This window comes from Montipora foliosa, chromosome 10 (assembly GCF_036669935.1).
Source record: "Montipora foliosa isolate CH-2021 chromosome 10, ASM3666993v2, whole genome shotgun sequence".
Lineage (NCBI taxonomy): Eukaryota > Metazoa > Cnidaria > Anthozoa > Scleractinia > Acroporidae > Montipora > Montipora foliosa.
Window position 1 is genome coordinate 10,183,713 of NC_090878.1, and position 14,098 is coordinate 10,197,810.

Consider the following 14,098-nt stretch of genomic DNA (forward strand, 5'->3'; position numbering starts at 1 on the left):
AAATGTATGCAGGTTGACTAAAAATAATTCAACTAATCTGCATTGCCAAGTCTGAGCATACATTTTTTGCTCGTTACTTTAATCGAGGGGTGGCTTATTGGACATCAATTCATTTCTTTGAGTAATTTGGCGAAATTCCAAAGTCATATTATCAAAGTAAATGAGGGAAATCAGTCACCGTATCTGCACCTTTTAACTGAATGTTTAATAATAGGTGGTTTGCAAGTACCAGTCTCTCGAGACACAGATAACAATGACGTAATGTACAATTGCTGGTGGACAAACAAAAGGAGCCAATGAGAGATCTTTTGTTTTCGTCCACTAACACGTCGGCTACGTTGTCACGTGAAATCCACCTATAAAGCGTTGTGAGGGCATTTCGGCTCAAAGTTATCTGAAACGTGGCGTCAGCATACTGAATATCGAGCAACTTTTGAAGTTGAATGCTTCTTTAATTTACCGAGCGACTCTCAGTCCCTGCAGAAGTCTATTCAATTTCAATTTACTACTAGAACATTTAACAAAAGAATACGCCAATACCACCCAAACAGAGCGTAGCTAATCGGGTCGGGTAGGAATAAAAACAGCCAACAATACAACTAATAACATGGGTGACGAATTACTCCTTAATTTTGGCGCGAAATTTCAGCGTTAATTTATAACTTCACATGTTAAATTACAATGTTGCCATGGCAACTTTTCTTACAGTGACAAAATGGCGTCTTATAAACGTAATTTGTCTCCGATGGCATGACCATGAAATCAATAGCTTATCAAATGATATACTCGTGAAATTCACTCATTTCATTACCCATACATATATCAACAGGCTGCGTGAAATTACGTTTATACAGGAGATCATGGTTTATACGATTACGCCACCTACAAATTACAAATTACAAATATAATGAAATAAAATTAATAGAAAAACAGGTAAACGAGTAATAACCAGAAGAATCAAGTTTTTTTAATCACAAGTACGCGTGAAATAACAAGAGTAAAGAGTAAACACGTGAGAAAAAGGCAATTGTTATTACAGCGACGTCAATACATTACTATTAAAAGCGGTATTATTTTTGTTCCGGAATAATAAATTTTGCAACAATCCCTCATTTAGAGGCTCAGTCATTTTCGCTCTTAAGTAACTCAGTTTAATAAAAATGCATGAACTATTTTGTTAAAAGACTTTTAAACGTAGATTGAAGAAGAAATCCACAGCTTTGGACCAAATCTAGCAAAGGAATAAAGTTGTTGCCGGGTTAAGCCTTGATTTGTTAACGTAAAGATTGCCAGCATAAGAAAATCTTGTATTACATGTATGAGATTTGCCCAAGATTGAGCGAAAAGATTAGATATTAACTTAAAATGGTGCAATACTAGAAGATGTGCCATGGATAAAGGTAGTCATTGTTTTAATATACAACATATTCATACTGTAGGCAATTCGTTGAATTCATTCATATCTTACCTCGGCCTCTCTAAGATATACACTCTTAAATCTTTATTTAGAAGAACGTTGAGGCTGAGATTAACCAAAATTTTGAGAACGTATTAAGAACATTCCTCACGCTGAGAGTCGATTAAGAACGTTTTTATTTTGCGGATTTTTATTTTAAAGGTTAAATGTAAATTAACCCAAATACTTACGGGCATATTTTGTATAACATAACAATGGTTTTCTTATTGCAAGATACACATCTCAGTTTGTAAATTTAAGAACATCTTAAGAACGTTTTCAATTTCACATCGCAAAAGTATATAGGATAAGTTCCAAAATTAGAAGTTTTTATAAAAACAAAGAGTGTATTATTTTTCGAGCTGTACGTGTCCGAAAATGACCCCAGGACCGCAAATGATCCCCAAACAGTACCGCAAATGTATATTGGACCGCAAAGGATTCCGCTACAGAGCTGGTTTAACCACCTATTTCGGCCCCGACCATGCACAAGCCACACCCTTTTTCAAAAAGACAGCCTGAATCAAGTTTCGATTAATTTATTCAGTTGTGTACTGAGGACAAAATATTCTTTGATTGCATTAACGTGATAAGACGGCCATGTTGGTGCCAAAACAACAGAAAAATGTAGCTCAAGTTTTGCATAATAATAGAGTCAAATTCCCAAAAGACTTTTTCGTTATTGTTCTTTCTTCCAACATGGACTGCGTGACCTCAGGTGCAACCTCGCGTGAAATCAAAGAATTGTGCATGGTCACGGTAAAGTTAACATGAAGCACGATGTCAGTTCTCACTTTTGTAGTCTCCACGGTTTCATAACCAGTCCAACTATGTGAACTATGGTTTAAATAACCTGTTCGATTCTTTAACATTGTGTGTCTTCGGTTTTGTGTCCTTCCAGCTAGCAAACCTTTGAATATGGCTGTCTTCGAACCAAGTGGAAAACATGTTCTTCACTCGTTAAAACCTTGCGATTTATCGTCTTGTACGAAAAGGTAACAAAATATGCAATTTTTACATTTTTTTTAAATTCTAGTGCAGTTGTTTAGAATGCCTTCTTAAATTAAACCGATAAGCTTTCTTTGAATTTTCATTTCAGTGAGATCAAGAAGTATTTTGAAAATTCTTACGATCTATACGAGACTCTTTTTACTGCCTTGAAAGGTGAGTGGAATAAAACGAGTTTAAGAAATATTATTGCTTGCGGAGTAAGCGAAGCGAACGAACCAGCAACGACATAATCTGGATTTAAGAAGTTTTGTAAGCTGCGACGAAGTCTCGAATTCTCCACCTTTTACCAGAATGCATTGCATTTAACCAGAATGCACTGCGCCACAAACAACGTAAAATATAAATAAACGGCTTGTAAGTAAATTAGTAATAGTTGACACTACAGCTGCCCTTGCTGTTAAGTCACATACAGATGTACGCGGAATTCAGTAAATATCCACCACTAGCCACCTCCACTTCGGTGAACAGTTGTCAAGGACGGTCCCAACTATTGTCATTGCGCATACTTTTTCTGCGCATCTCGAGATACTCGGATTTCCTGTAGATGGTGCTCACTAATACAAGGATATTTTTGCGCGGTTTAAAACTATGCGGAGAAAGCAGAACTTAGCAATTTTTCTTGGTATCCGAAAAGAAAGTTGGGGGTAACCATGCCTTTTTCAGAGAGAATTAAGCTTCAATTTCGAAAAGAACGCCCCAACATTCCTTTGTAATTTAAAGCTCTTTACAAATATTGGTGATTAATTATCTTGGTAAAATGCGTGCTTACCCCCCAATTTTTCCTTTTTGAATTTCACTTCTTGAGATCTGCTTTTCCCGCATATTCAAAAACCGCACAAATATATTGAATTAGTACGTATCGTCCTTAAATGTCGGCCACTTTATGACCGTTACGGTCTCGTATGTAGGGAATTTAAGATCTACGACGGCGATGGTCGACGAAAACCACCTCAAAATATAACTTGGCTCTATAATAAGTCTTTCGCGATTATTCAGTCTAGTTCGCGTCGTACAATGTGGGCAAAGTGTCCTAAAAATAAATCGGTGCGAGAGGTTTCAAAGTTAAAATAGAGAATGAAGGATTCTCTGTTGCATACTTACGTTGTCGTCAAAACTTCAAATTTGGTGATTTCACGTCGTCGTTATGCAGAGGACCGCAAACATACTTGCTAAAATCCGTGCTGCACGTGCAGCACGATTACTTATGCTCTTTTAACCAATGATATTATTGCTTTGTGGTGTTGTCGTAGTCGTAGCCGTCGTCGTTTCTTAAATTCCCTTGTATTCCAACACAAGACTACGAAATGAAGAAAATCGGCACGTGCAGTGCAGGTACCCACTGTCAAAGTTATAAAGCACTTTTTCTAGCGATAATAAAATTCTGTCTTTACCTAACCATAATAACAAGATTATTAGTGGTAGCGACTTTCAGACGTGACAACGAGTATTGGTGAGTGACTATTGCCATCACGTACACTCGTCAAGATTGGAAAGAAGGCGAAATTGCTTCAGAATTTTGGTTAACACACTGAATTTTTAATTCTGTTTGGGGGTATAAAATTTTTGCACCCTTATCTCACTGAAAAAATGTGAAGATATTGCACACAAAATTCCATTCAATACACGACAAAAGCTCACTCGAAGTATTGTTTATAAGGATAAAAATAGCTGGAAACCAAGCGAAGTGGACAAGGCATTTACTTATTTATTTATTTATTTATTTATTTATTTAGCTTCGCCTAATTTGAATACAATATTTGTAAACATAGGATTATTAAGCAGGGAGACCACTACAGCCTAGCCAATAGGCCACTTTCGTATTCTAACGGTTGGACTGGATCTAGCATGAAATGGAGGCTAATACTGGCAAATTAATTTGCATTTCAAAAGATTTGCCCGCATTAGCCTCCATTTCGTGATAGATCCAGTCCAGCCCTGAGAATTCGAAAATGGTCTATTACAGTGGATTCCTCTTAAATGAAAAACAATAACTAAAGCTACTCATACAAACAAAACAAAAAATGAAAATAAAATAAAAAGGAAGCAACGACGGCGGGAAAAGGAGAGTCCTCGCATATGTTGCACCTAGGACAGATTGATTTCCAGGTTGTGATGTCGTCCCCGTCGTACAGATCTAGGGCCTTATCAAGTGGCGATGACGCTAGACATATCTGTAGGTAGCATTATGACGAGATTTGATTTGCTAGCTGCGCCTTGACATGGACTGAACCCAAAAAACCCTCCTGTTTCCAACTGGAATATTTTGCAGTACTAAAAGGATTTGTAACAGAAAAGTTGATATCCGAAAGTATTGTACATGTATAAAAGCACACTCCTCGCCACTAAAACAAAACGGCCTTTCCCTCTCCTAAAAAACCAATGATTGCTACACAGAGTCCCCAATTAGCGCCCACTGCTAAACACACTTGACACCAATAAAAGATTCATCCATCATGTTCATTGAGTTCAATGAGTTTTGCCGTCCCTCTGCATTCATCTTGTCACTGGATCAATAATTTTATTAACACCTACGTCCACTTAAAAACCGTATATCCCTTTGCCTGATGATTTTAGACCTCATTGAGACTGGTTCAGGGGTCAACAGACAGTATGTAATCTACCATTCAGTGTACAACCTTCACCGCACTCCCTTAACAAGTAACTAAATTCTAGCTACAGATAAGCTACAGAGGCTTCAATCCGGTAAACCCACACACAGAGACACAGCTTGAGATTTATATCGCCAGTACATAAATCTGTTATACAGGGATCCCCGGCTAACCACATGGATCTCTGAAGGCTTCAAATCTGATACAATGAGCTATCATTTTCTACTCGCTATGAACAATGTATGGGTTCTATTCCATACCCTGAAATGCTCGCATAGTAGGTAAGGCAGGGAAAGATACTTATTTTTCAGGACCCAATTATTAAACATGGTTGTTAATAGCGGAGCTCCGCGCGCGCGGAGCACTATTTGGTTTTGATGACCGTAGGCCAACCCTCCATGTATGCCAATGTGAAACCCTCGTTTTTTGGCGGGAACGTCTTTGATATTGGACATCCATGCTATAGTTAAATGACACCTGTCAAAACAAGGTATCTGCTGACCAGTGACACGAGACTATATCGCGGGCTCAACTTTAGAGCTCATCGAGGTCAACTGTTTCTTAGAGTTGACCGCTGACCAAGTACAGTTTTCCGATTGGATTGCAGTCTCAAGCCAGGTTAAATTATTGTAAGAATAAATAACACAGGAGCTCTATATATTATTCATTTTTCTTTTAGATGAATCATCATTTTATAAATGCCCTGATCGTCTGCGTCTTCCTCTCATATTCTATTTTGGTCACACTGCCGCTGTCTATGTCAATAAACTTGTGCTAGCTGGACTGCTGAAGGTATGCTATTAACGTAATATTACGTTTTAACGCAAGAAGAAACAGTGGATCTTGATAATTAAAATTGTTGCAATCAAGTTTCTTGAACTGTACAAGTGCTAGTGTACTAAGTAACAGGCCAAGAGAAGAGAAAAAGCCAGAAACGTTTCAAAAATAAACGGAACTTCAGTGTTCACTTTGCAAAACTATGAAAATCCAACAACAACAACAACAACAACAACAACAGCAAAACAAAAGATAAGACCCTTCATTGTAGTCATTTAAACACATCTTGTGGAAAATGTCCTCCTCACTTGGGGTGACATTATAGGGCAATTTGAAAAGGCTTTCCACACCACTGATTGCTGAGAAAATACAGTAGATTGATTAAAAAAAGTGTTCAAGGGTCTTCAACAGTGGACATCAAAACGGTCATTTCTCAATGTTGAATAGTCTTTCAACTACTGAATGTATGTGGAGTGATAATAATTTTACATAACATTATTTGGGCTATTTTGTACAGTTGAATTGGTTTGTCGGTATCCTGTCAGCCAACCAGAATGCATTGCATATAAACAGAATGCACTGTGCCACGAACAACGTAAAATATAAATAAATGGCCTATAAGTAAATTTAGTAATAGTTGACACTACAGCTGCCCTCGCTGTTAAGCCGCATACAATTGTACGTGGAATGCAATTTGTCCAAGGCCCTACCGGTAGTAGAGGAATGGCCGTTTACAAACGAAACAGCTTTTGCATAATACAATTGATGTTGAAGCGGGGAGGTTACAAATCAGTACTGAATATGAAAAGGACGTCGTGATCAGGCAATTTGATAATGGCGGACACAGTGGTGTACCAGGCGAAACAGAAACCAAGGGAACTGCAAGGTCAATTTGTATGGCAAATTGTGGCTACCGTTTTTAGCTCGTAGAGAGCTATCGGGATGGTTGGCGAATCAGGCTGTCAGGCGTAAACAATGGAAAATTTGTAATCAATTTCTGATTTCCAACAGTTTATTTGTCACAATTTATTGTCAAAATTATTACCAATAAAAGTGTGATGCCAGAATGCTGCTAAGGTTGTTGGCTTACAGTTAAATATTTCTAATAAGATTTTATGATTGTTATTAACTAAAGTTAATTTGTTTCTTGGTTACTCTACTTTCATTTTTGCTGACAAGGAGAGGATAAATTTTGACTTTGAGACATTGTTTGAGACTGGTGTTGATGAAATGTCCTGGGATGATACGGTGAGTTAGCTTACAGGTGCCGTAGCACAATGTCTTGCTATTTCAATTAGTTGTGGTTCAGGGACTTGACGATGTCTTTGCATCAATGCAAACCAATAAAATAAGAGATAAATATTGTTTGTTTCTTTTATTTGTTGAAGCAGGTTAGTATTCGCTGCGCTATACAGTGGGCCCCAGTTGTTCAAAAGGTGGATAACGATACCCATCGGATGTTCTATCCATTGGATAGTGCAAATTATTTCGCTATTACTTATCCACTGGATAGTGATTTATCCGGCGAAAAGCACTATCCATCGTTTGAACAACTGGGACCTGATGTAGACCTGCGGTAATCTTACACTCACTCTCAACACCAGGGAGTGCGTCCCCTACTCTTCTCAAACAGTGTGTGGGTTCTTTAACGTCCCACAGAGTTATGTACGAATAAGCGTTGTGAGGTGGGCCTATGGTTTATAGTTCTTATCCAAGAAGACTTGAAAGTCTTACCATTAAATTTTGTAGATGGAATTGCAAAGGAAGCACTTTCTCCTCAGTCAGCCGGGGTTCGAACCCGCGACCTCCCACATGAAAGTCCAGTGTACTCTGGACTGAGCCATATGGTCGGCAGTCCAGGTTATCTGTTCTTCACCAAGACCCACATTTGTGCATTCAAGGTATTTTTTGCCACCTGAAGGTAAAGATAAAACCACCAGAAATTGAATATTCAATATTGATAGATAACCCTACTTAAATTATTATATAGACAAAAGTCTGGGAAAATTGTAGCATTTAACCCATTGATACCTCGAAACCCCTAGGACACCACCAGTTGGGGGTCGGTGGTTATAAATCATGGAAAGGACTGCTTAAGGACGGTGCCTATGGTACTATTGTTATTGCGCATACGTTTTGCGCATCTCGAGATACTTGAGTTTCCTATCGGTGATGCTTACCAATACAGGGATATTTTTGCGCGGTTTAAAACTATCTGGAGAAAGTAGACCTTAGTAAGTACTCTTGGTAGCCATGCATTTATGAGAGATAATTAAGCTTCAATTTGGGAAAGAATGCCATACATTGCTTTGCATTTTACAGCTCTTTACAAATATTATTCATCAATTATCTTTGAAAAATGCGTGGTTACCCCCAATTTTCTTTTTGCATTTCAGTAACACTTATTAAGATCTACATTTTCTGCATAATCATAAGCCAGGGCAAAAATAAATTGAATTAGTAGGAACCATCCTTAACCCATTGAATCTTCAAACGTCCTAGGACACCCCCAGTTCACTCCCAGGAGTCAATGGGTTAAATAATTATGAAATTTAGGTTTAAGGCCACTGACCAATGTGTCGCCAGTTATGCACTAGTCAAGTGAAACCATGGCACCCTACCCCTGACTCCCAGACATAGTCACAGGAACATAGCCGTAGAATTATGCTTTTGTAACTACATGTTTAATGCATTTGTTCGGGGTACAGGGCAGTAACAATTCATTAATTTTGCGGGGGCTTGTAACACTAGCCTTGACAGAGTGGGACTGGGTCCTTGTGTAGAAAACACGTTCCAGGGGCCGGTTTCTCGAAAGTCCTTTTTTGTTTTGGAAAGCTGATCTTTTAACATGTTTTCAAGGTAACAAAAATTAAAATAACTGAAGTTTGACGAATTAAATCCTCTCCGTTCTTGAGATACAAAAAGAATTGTGACACCCGAAAATGGCCTGCAAAGTTTCGGGACTTTCAAGAGACAGCCTCCAGCTTCGCCTTGGCCAAGAAAACCTGTTTCCGGTCTGCCTTTGGGGTCATAAAGTGCTCGCAATTCTTGAAGTAATTTGCATTTTTTTTGCTAAATAGACGTCATGAAACATTTTTGGATCAAATTTTCAGATTTTCCCCTAATATATCTGTACTAATACTCCCAGAAAAATTGGGTAGGGGTGTGCAGCCTGCTTCCCAAAACCCTTACCCTATTTATGACCAAAATCTGCAATTTTCCCTACCCTATTTATGACCTGACCAAAAATTTGATACCCAATTTATGACCTGACCCTTAAATCAATACCCTGGTGCAGACCTGCCTTATAATTATTTCCCTAGTTCAGACCAATGTTAAAGGCAATGTTTATCTGCTTTTATTTGGTAGGTTACATGATAAAGAAGTAGCTTCTAAATAAAAAACGAATTCAAGACTAGAGTGCAAAAATAGATACCCTATTTAAGACCGAAATGGCGGAAAATTGGCCAAAATCGATACCCTATTTATGACCAAAACGGCTGAAAAACCCTACCCTTTATAGCCCATATAAGGGAGTACCCCTCCCCCCCCCCCACTCCCCCCCGGGGTTGAAGTTTCGATTTGATCGAGGCATAAGACTAAACAAATTGCAAAGATATGAAAACTTTGTGGCAGCTATCGCGTTTTCCAACGAAGCGTAACAACCAGTTACTTCGAATATCATTTAGCGAAAAAACCGGGCCATGGCAATGGGTATTGTAACAGCTGTCAAGATATTATAATAGTATGCTGTCAGAGCTATTAAATTCACGGCTATGTAGTGTGACACAGTGGCATGTCGAACATTATGTACACGGAAAGCCAACTATTACTTACAATATATTCCAAGAAAGAAGGTTTCCTTTGGAAGATAAATGTAAGAGCAAACATTCTGCAGAGCCTCGCACTGAGCTATAAGATGCTCAAGTGAGCCACGTGAGTTCTCTTTGTTATGCAGTGCGCCGTCTTTACGAGAAATTCTTATTTGTACGTTATGTATGCTGTAACGAAGTGTGCAAGACCCTAAGTACCTCGTGTATAGACTACGAAAATGTTTTTTTCTCTCTACAAGAATTATTCACCTTACTCCAAAATGGCCGACATTTTAGTATTCTCTTGTTTAATCGCAAATTGGCCCTTTTGGCCTCGTTTCAAGGTTAAATATTCTTTTGAATTTTATGTTTGAAAACGAGGCCAAAAGACCCAATTTGCAAGGATCAAAAGAATACTAAAATGGCAGCCATATTGGAATAAAGTGCATTTTATTCAGCTAATTCTTTTCTGTTCTACTTGAAAAACAGGCAATTTAAAGGTTAGAGCCTGCAACGACCTATTTTCATAGTGTGCTTTATTTGATCTTTGTTTTGATTTTGGTTTCAGGAAAACTATAGGATGGGTGGTAGCTTTGTGTGGCCAAAGGTCTGGGAAGTAGCAGAATATCGACGGAAAGTGCGTCAAGCCATGCTGGATGTCATTGAGAATACTCCCTTGGACTTACCTGTAACTCAGGAGAGCATATGGGTAATGACGATGACGATGATGATGATTATGATGATGATGACAGGGTTCTCAAATTTAGAATTTTAAACATCTGGTGCCATGCTATTTTCAGCCATAACACTGCAAGTGATTGGAGGTTGTACAATATGCAAGCCAGCGAGCTATGCGAGTGACAGCATGCGAACCATGCAGTTATCCAAAGCTAATCGTTTTGAATTGGTGCTTAGACTTAAGTACTGTTTATCAGCGCTATTTGAAATTTTGTGCTTAGACTTAAATATACGACACTTGCATGGCTAACTGGTCGCAGTTTGTCAAGACCCAGCGATTGACTCAATGATCTACTTTAAATACTGATCAAGGCCGTTTTATAGCCATAACACTTACAGTGCATGCCTTACTGTGGTCACCCAACAAACTTTCACTTTTGACAACTATGTGTAAATACGTCAACTCAACAACCCATGCAACAGTGTTGAAATAACAACTGTACAAACTTTGAAAGTAGGCGTGACTGTCAGTGAAATTTGCATACCATGATTGGTGGATAATTTGTAAAAAAGCTTTGTTTATAGGTGGCACTGTAATAGTGACACCTGCGACAGGTGTTATGGGTTATGGGTTCAATTGAGAACTCTGTGACGATGATAATGATGATGATCAAGAATGACTCGGCCTAAGGAGATGTCTACAACAAACTGTGGTTAAAACTGGACATGAATGACACTTTTTCCAAAAGAAGAGTTTGTAACCAATTTGTCTTACCTAGTATTATCCATGGATGTATTGTGCGATGTACAATGTATTTCTATATATAACAAATCAATTTATTGATTTTTGCATAATTTTATAAATAATAATAATAATAATAATAATTAATATTCGTGAAGTTGAGAGTGCAGTACTCTGGCCAAATGTTTTCCTCTGAGTTATCCCAAGTGCTAGTTATAACTATCGATTTTCTCTCCTTTATTTCAGTGGGCTGTTTTTATGGGCTTTGAACATGAAAGGTAAGTGCTGCCTTAATGTATTAAAAGGTACTGGTATTGAGTTACATGTACTTTAGACAAGTAATTCAACTTTGTCAAGTTATGGCAGCCATGGTCTTCTTGTTCATGCAAAGATTGCTCTTCAGTGTATCACTCATCTAACTGGTTCTTACTGAGCTTAGAATGGATTCATTTCTTTGGCCCGGCAGGTACAAAACACAGATCACAAATCACAGGTCATTGTTTTGCCAATACAGAAATTAACCATTTACCCATACTAACATTAGGCCAAAAATCTTTTATTTAGGCCTAATTAGGCTTAAGGTTAGCTTTAAAATTGAATGTTTAGGGTTCTTTCTGTATTGGTAAAACGATGACCCGTGACCTGTGCTTTGTACCTGCCGTTTCTTTGCTTGTTCCAGCTGTTATACATGATTTTTAGGGGTGGTGAAATTGGTACTTCCAAAATCTTGGCACTTGCAAACATTTCATCCGATCTCAAAATTCTTGGCAGTCTTTGCAAAGAGTCTAAAAGTCTTGTTTATATTGCATTTATTTCGGTGTGAAGTCTTGCATGTTTTGGTCTCAGTCTCGGATTCACAAACAAGAGTCTCGGCGTCACGGCGTCACGGCGTCACGGCAAGTCTCGGATTTCACCATTCATCATCCCTGATTTTCTATGAAATTATCAGTACATGTTATTTTTGTTGTTCTTCAACAACTGCAGGGTCCACTTCGAGACATCATCTGTTCTGATTCGTCAGTTGCCACTGGATCTTGTCACCAAGCCAGAAGGCTGGAAGTATGGGCCTTTGACAACAGGTACATTTTTGTCACTATATGGGAGTAATTTCATGGCAGGGGACCCATGAGGGCTGTTAAAATTTATTGTACGTTGCTTATGTAAATTAATGATACAAGAACTGCATCCTGGAATAATATAATTTGTATTCTGTAGCTTGGGGTTAAAATTAGGATTAGTGTTGTGTTAGTATAATAAATTATTATTAGTGTTGGTATTGTGTGGTACTTCAGAAATAAAGCAAGAGGAACATGTCGTGACCATTGGCACTCTAAGCTGTTCTGACCATGTGATGTCAAATTGTTGAGAAGGCGTGGAGGCCGCTCTGTGACATTTTTCAGTCAGTTTGCCTCATTGTCATGTCTCTGGACAAAATTAATAATTAATTATTATCCACATTTAGAATTAACCCACACAGTGTTACATACATGTAAGATCATGGGGAGCGTTAATATTTCATTTGGAGGACTATCCTTAGGGACAATTTGTTATAACATCCAGTGGGGTGGTGGTTTTGGTGGAAGAGGGCTAGAATTTTAATTTCTTTTTTTTAAGAGGGCTGTTAAAACATATTTTAATATTTGGAAGGATATCCTCATTTCCTTTCAATAGCAGGGAAAATCCTCGGTGAGGTAGGGGTAGAAACGTTTTTGAAGACCGGCAAAATCATATCCTTATTCCGGAATGATAATGTTTGAGCCCACTGTATCAGATCAGAAATCACCACTACAGTCTCGCTGCCATGACAGCTTGTCAAATGGCTTCTTTTCGACTGAGTGGCAATTGTGAAATGCATCAGATCGTGACCTCAAGGAATAGAGGGAAGAAAGCTGAACAATAGTTTGCATTGTGGTTGAAAGAAATTGATTTGCTGGAGTATACAATGAATTTTGTCAAGAATGGCTATGATAACCTTGATCAGTTGCATTCAGTGACAACTGAGGAACTGGCTGGGTGGGGGGAGGTCTACCTTTAATACAAAATTATTTTGTCTAATTGGCAATTACAGTTTTGATACACTACACTTTTTGAAAACCACCCCCCTGACATAATACATGATATGATCGGTTCCTTAGCCTGGGTATATAGAATGTGGAGTAGGCCCTTAACATGCCAACATCCGATAATACCCATCCTTCAAAGAAAAGAAGCTTTGTAAAGAAGACAGTCACATGAATTGACTGCTCAGTTGAAGTACATTTTCATAGGAAGAAAAAGCGTTCAAGTTCATCACCTCTTAATTGACTGGAACATCCTTCAATTTTCACTTCCTATCCTTTTTTATATTTGCAATGTTACGTAATTGTTTCTGCAAACTCTATTGTGTGTGTGTGTGTGCAATTATCCTACCTTTCTCCAAGGATTCTCAAGTGTGTACACAAAAAGCCTTTTGTAAAATATTGTGCCAATATTAGGCGTTCCGGTGTTGACCAACCCCATGATCGAAATAGAGGAACAGTCTGTGAGCTTGGGAAAGCCAGAAAACTTTCCATCATATGGCTGGGACAATGAGTACGGCCAATGGAACGTCAAGTGAGTTGGAAGTGACAGCAAAATTCAGTACTGCATGAAAATTCGTTTGATGAAAGTTAAGATTTTTGAGCCATTCTTGCAGGTGATTGAGCGAACTTAATTTAGCCTCAACGTATTGTAACTCACAGCTTTTGTCAGTATTTGATTTTGTTCTCTTACAAAGGGTCCAGCTCTTCAAACATCAGCTTTCTAGTCTTTGTATGATTGGTCAATTTTTCTTCAAAATGTTAATAAAATATTTATTTAAAAAAACCAGCTTTTCAAAGTGTCACCTGGATTATCAGTAGAGCACTCAACATGATACAGTTGATGGTTTATGACTTTGTGGATCCCCAATGAAGAGCCTTACTGATCTTCAAGATCTTCAAAGACCTGGTGAAGATCATGAAAGTCTAGAGTGGATGAAAGGGCGATACATAAC

General features: G+C 38.2%; 1 protein-coding gene and 1 long non-coding RNA gene across 11 annotated transcripts in view; one reads left to right on the forward strand and one right to left on the reverse strand.

The window, feature by feature from the left end:
- Nucleotides 1-14,098, forward strand: part of LOC137974262 (uncharacterized) — a 43,885-nt gene that overhangs the window by 14,598 nt on the left and 15,189 nt on the right. For 7 of the 10 annotated variants that reach the window (XM_068821133.1, XM_068821134.1, XM_068821131.1 and 4 more), the window contains 8 exons: nt 2,358-2,451; nt 2,556-2,620; nt 5,756-5,868; nt 7,033-7,101; nt 10,234-10,374; nt 11,332-11,363; nt 12,070-12,164; nt 13,560-13,677. In XM_068821133.1, the coding sequence (XP_068677234.1) occupies nt 2,375-2,451; nt 2,556-2,620; nt 5,756-5,868; nt 7,033-7,101; nt 10,234-10,374; nt 11,332-11,363; nt 12,070-12,164; nt 13,560-13,677 (710 nt within the window). In that variant the 5' untranslated portion in view covers nt 2,358-2,374. Of the gene's footprint in view, nt 1-2,032; nt 2,216-2,357; nt 2,452-2,555; nt 2,621-5,755; nt 5,869-7,032; nt 7,102-7,602; nt 7,755-10,030; nt 10,166-10,233; nt 10,375-11,331; nt 11,364-12,069; nt 12,165-13,559; nt 13,678-14,098 lie in introns of those variants that run through there. The other 3 variants (XM_068821135.1, XM_068821137.1, XM_068821138.1) reach the window with 3 other exon arrangements.
- LOC137974266 (uncharacterized) lies at nt 874-9,840 on the reverse strand. The gene is made up of 3 exons (XR_011117409.1): nt 9,691-9,840; nt 7,588-7,768; nt 874-1,231 (listed from the first exon to the last, which is right to left on the reverse strand). It is a non-coding gene; the product is annotated as an uncharacterized lncRNA (long non-coding RNA).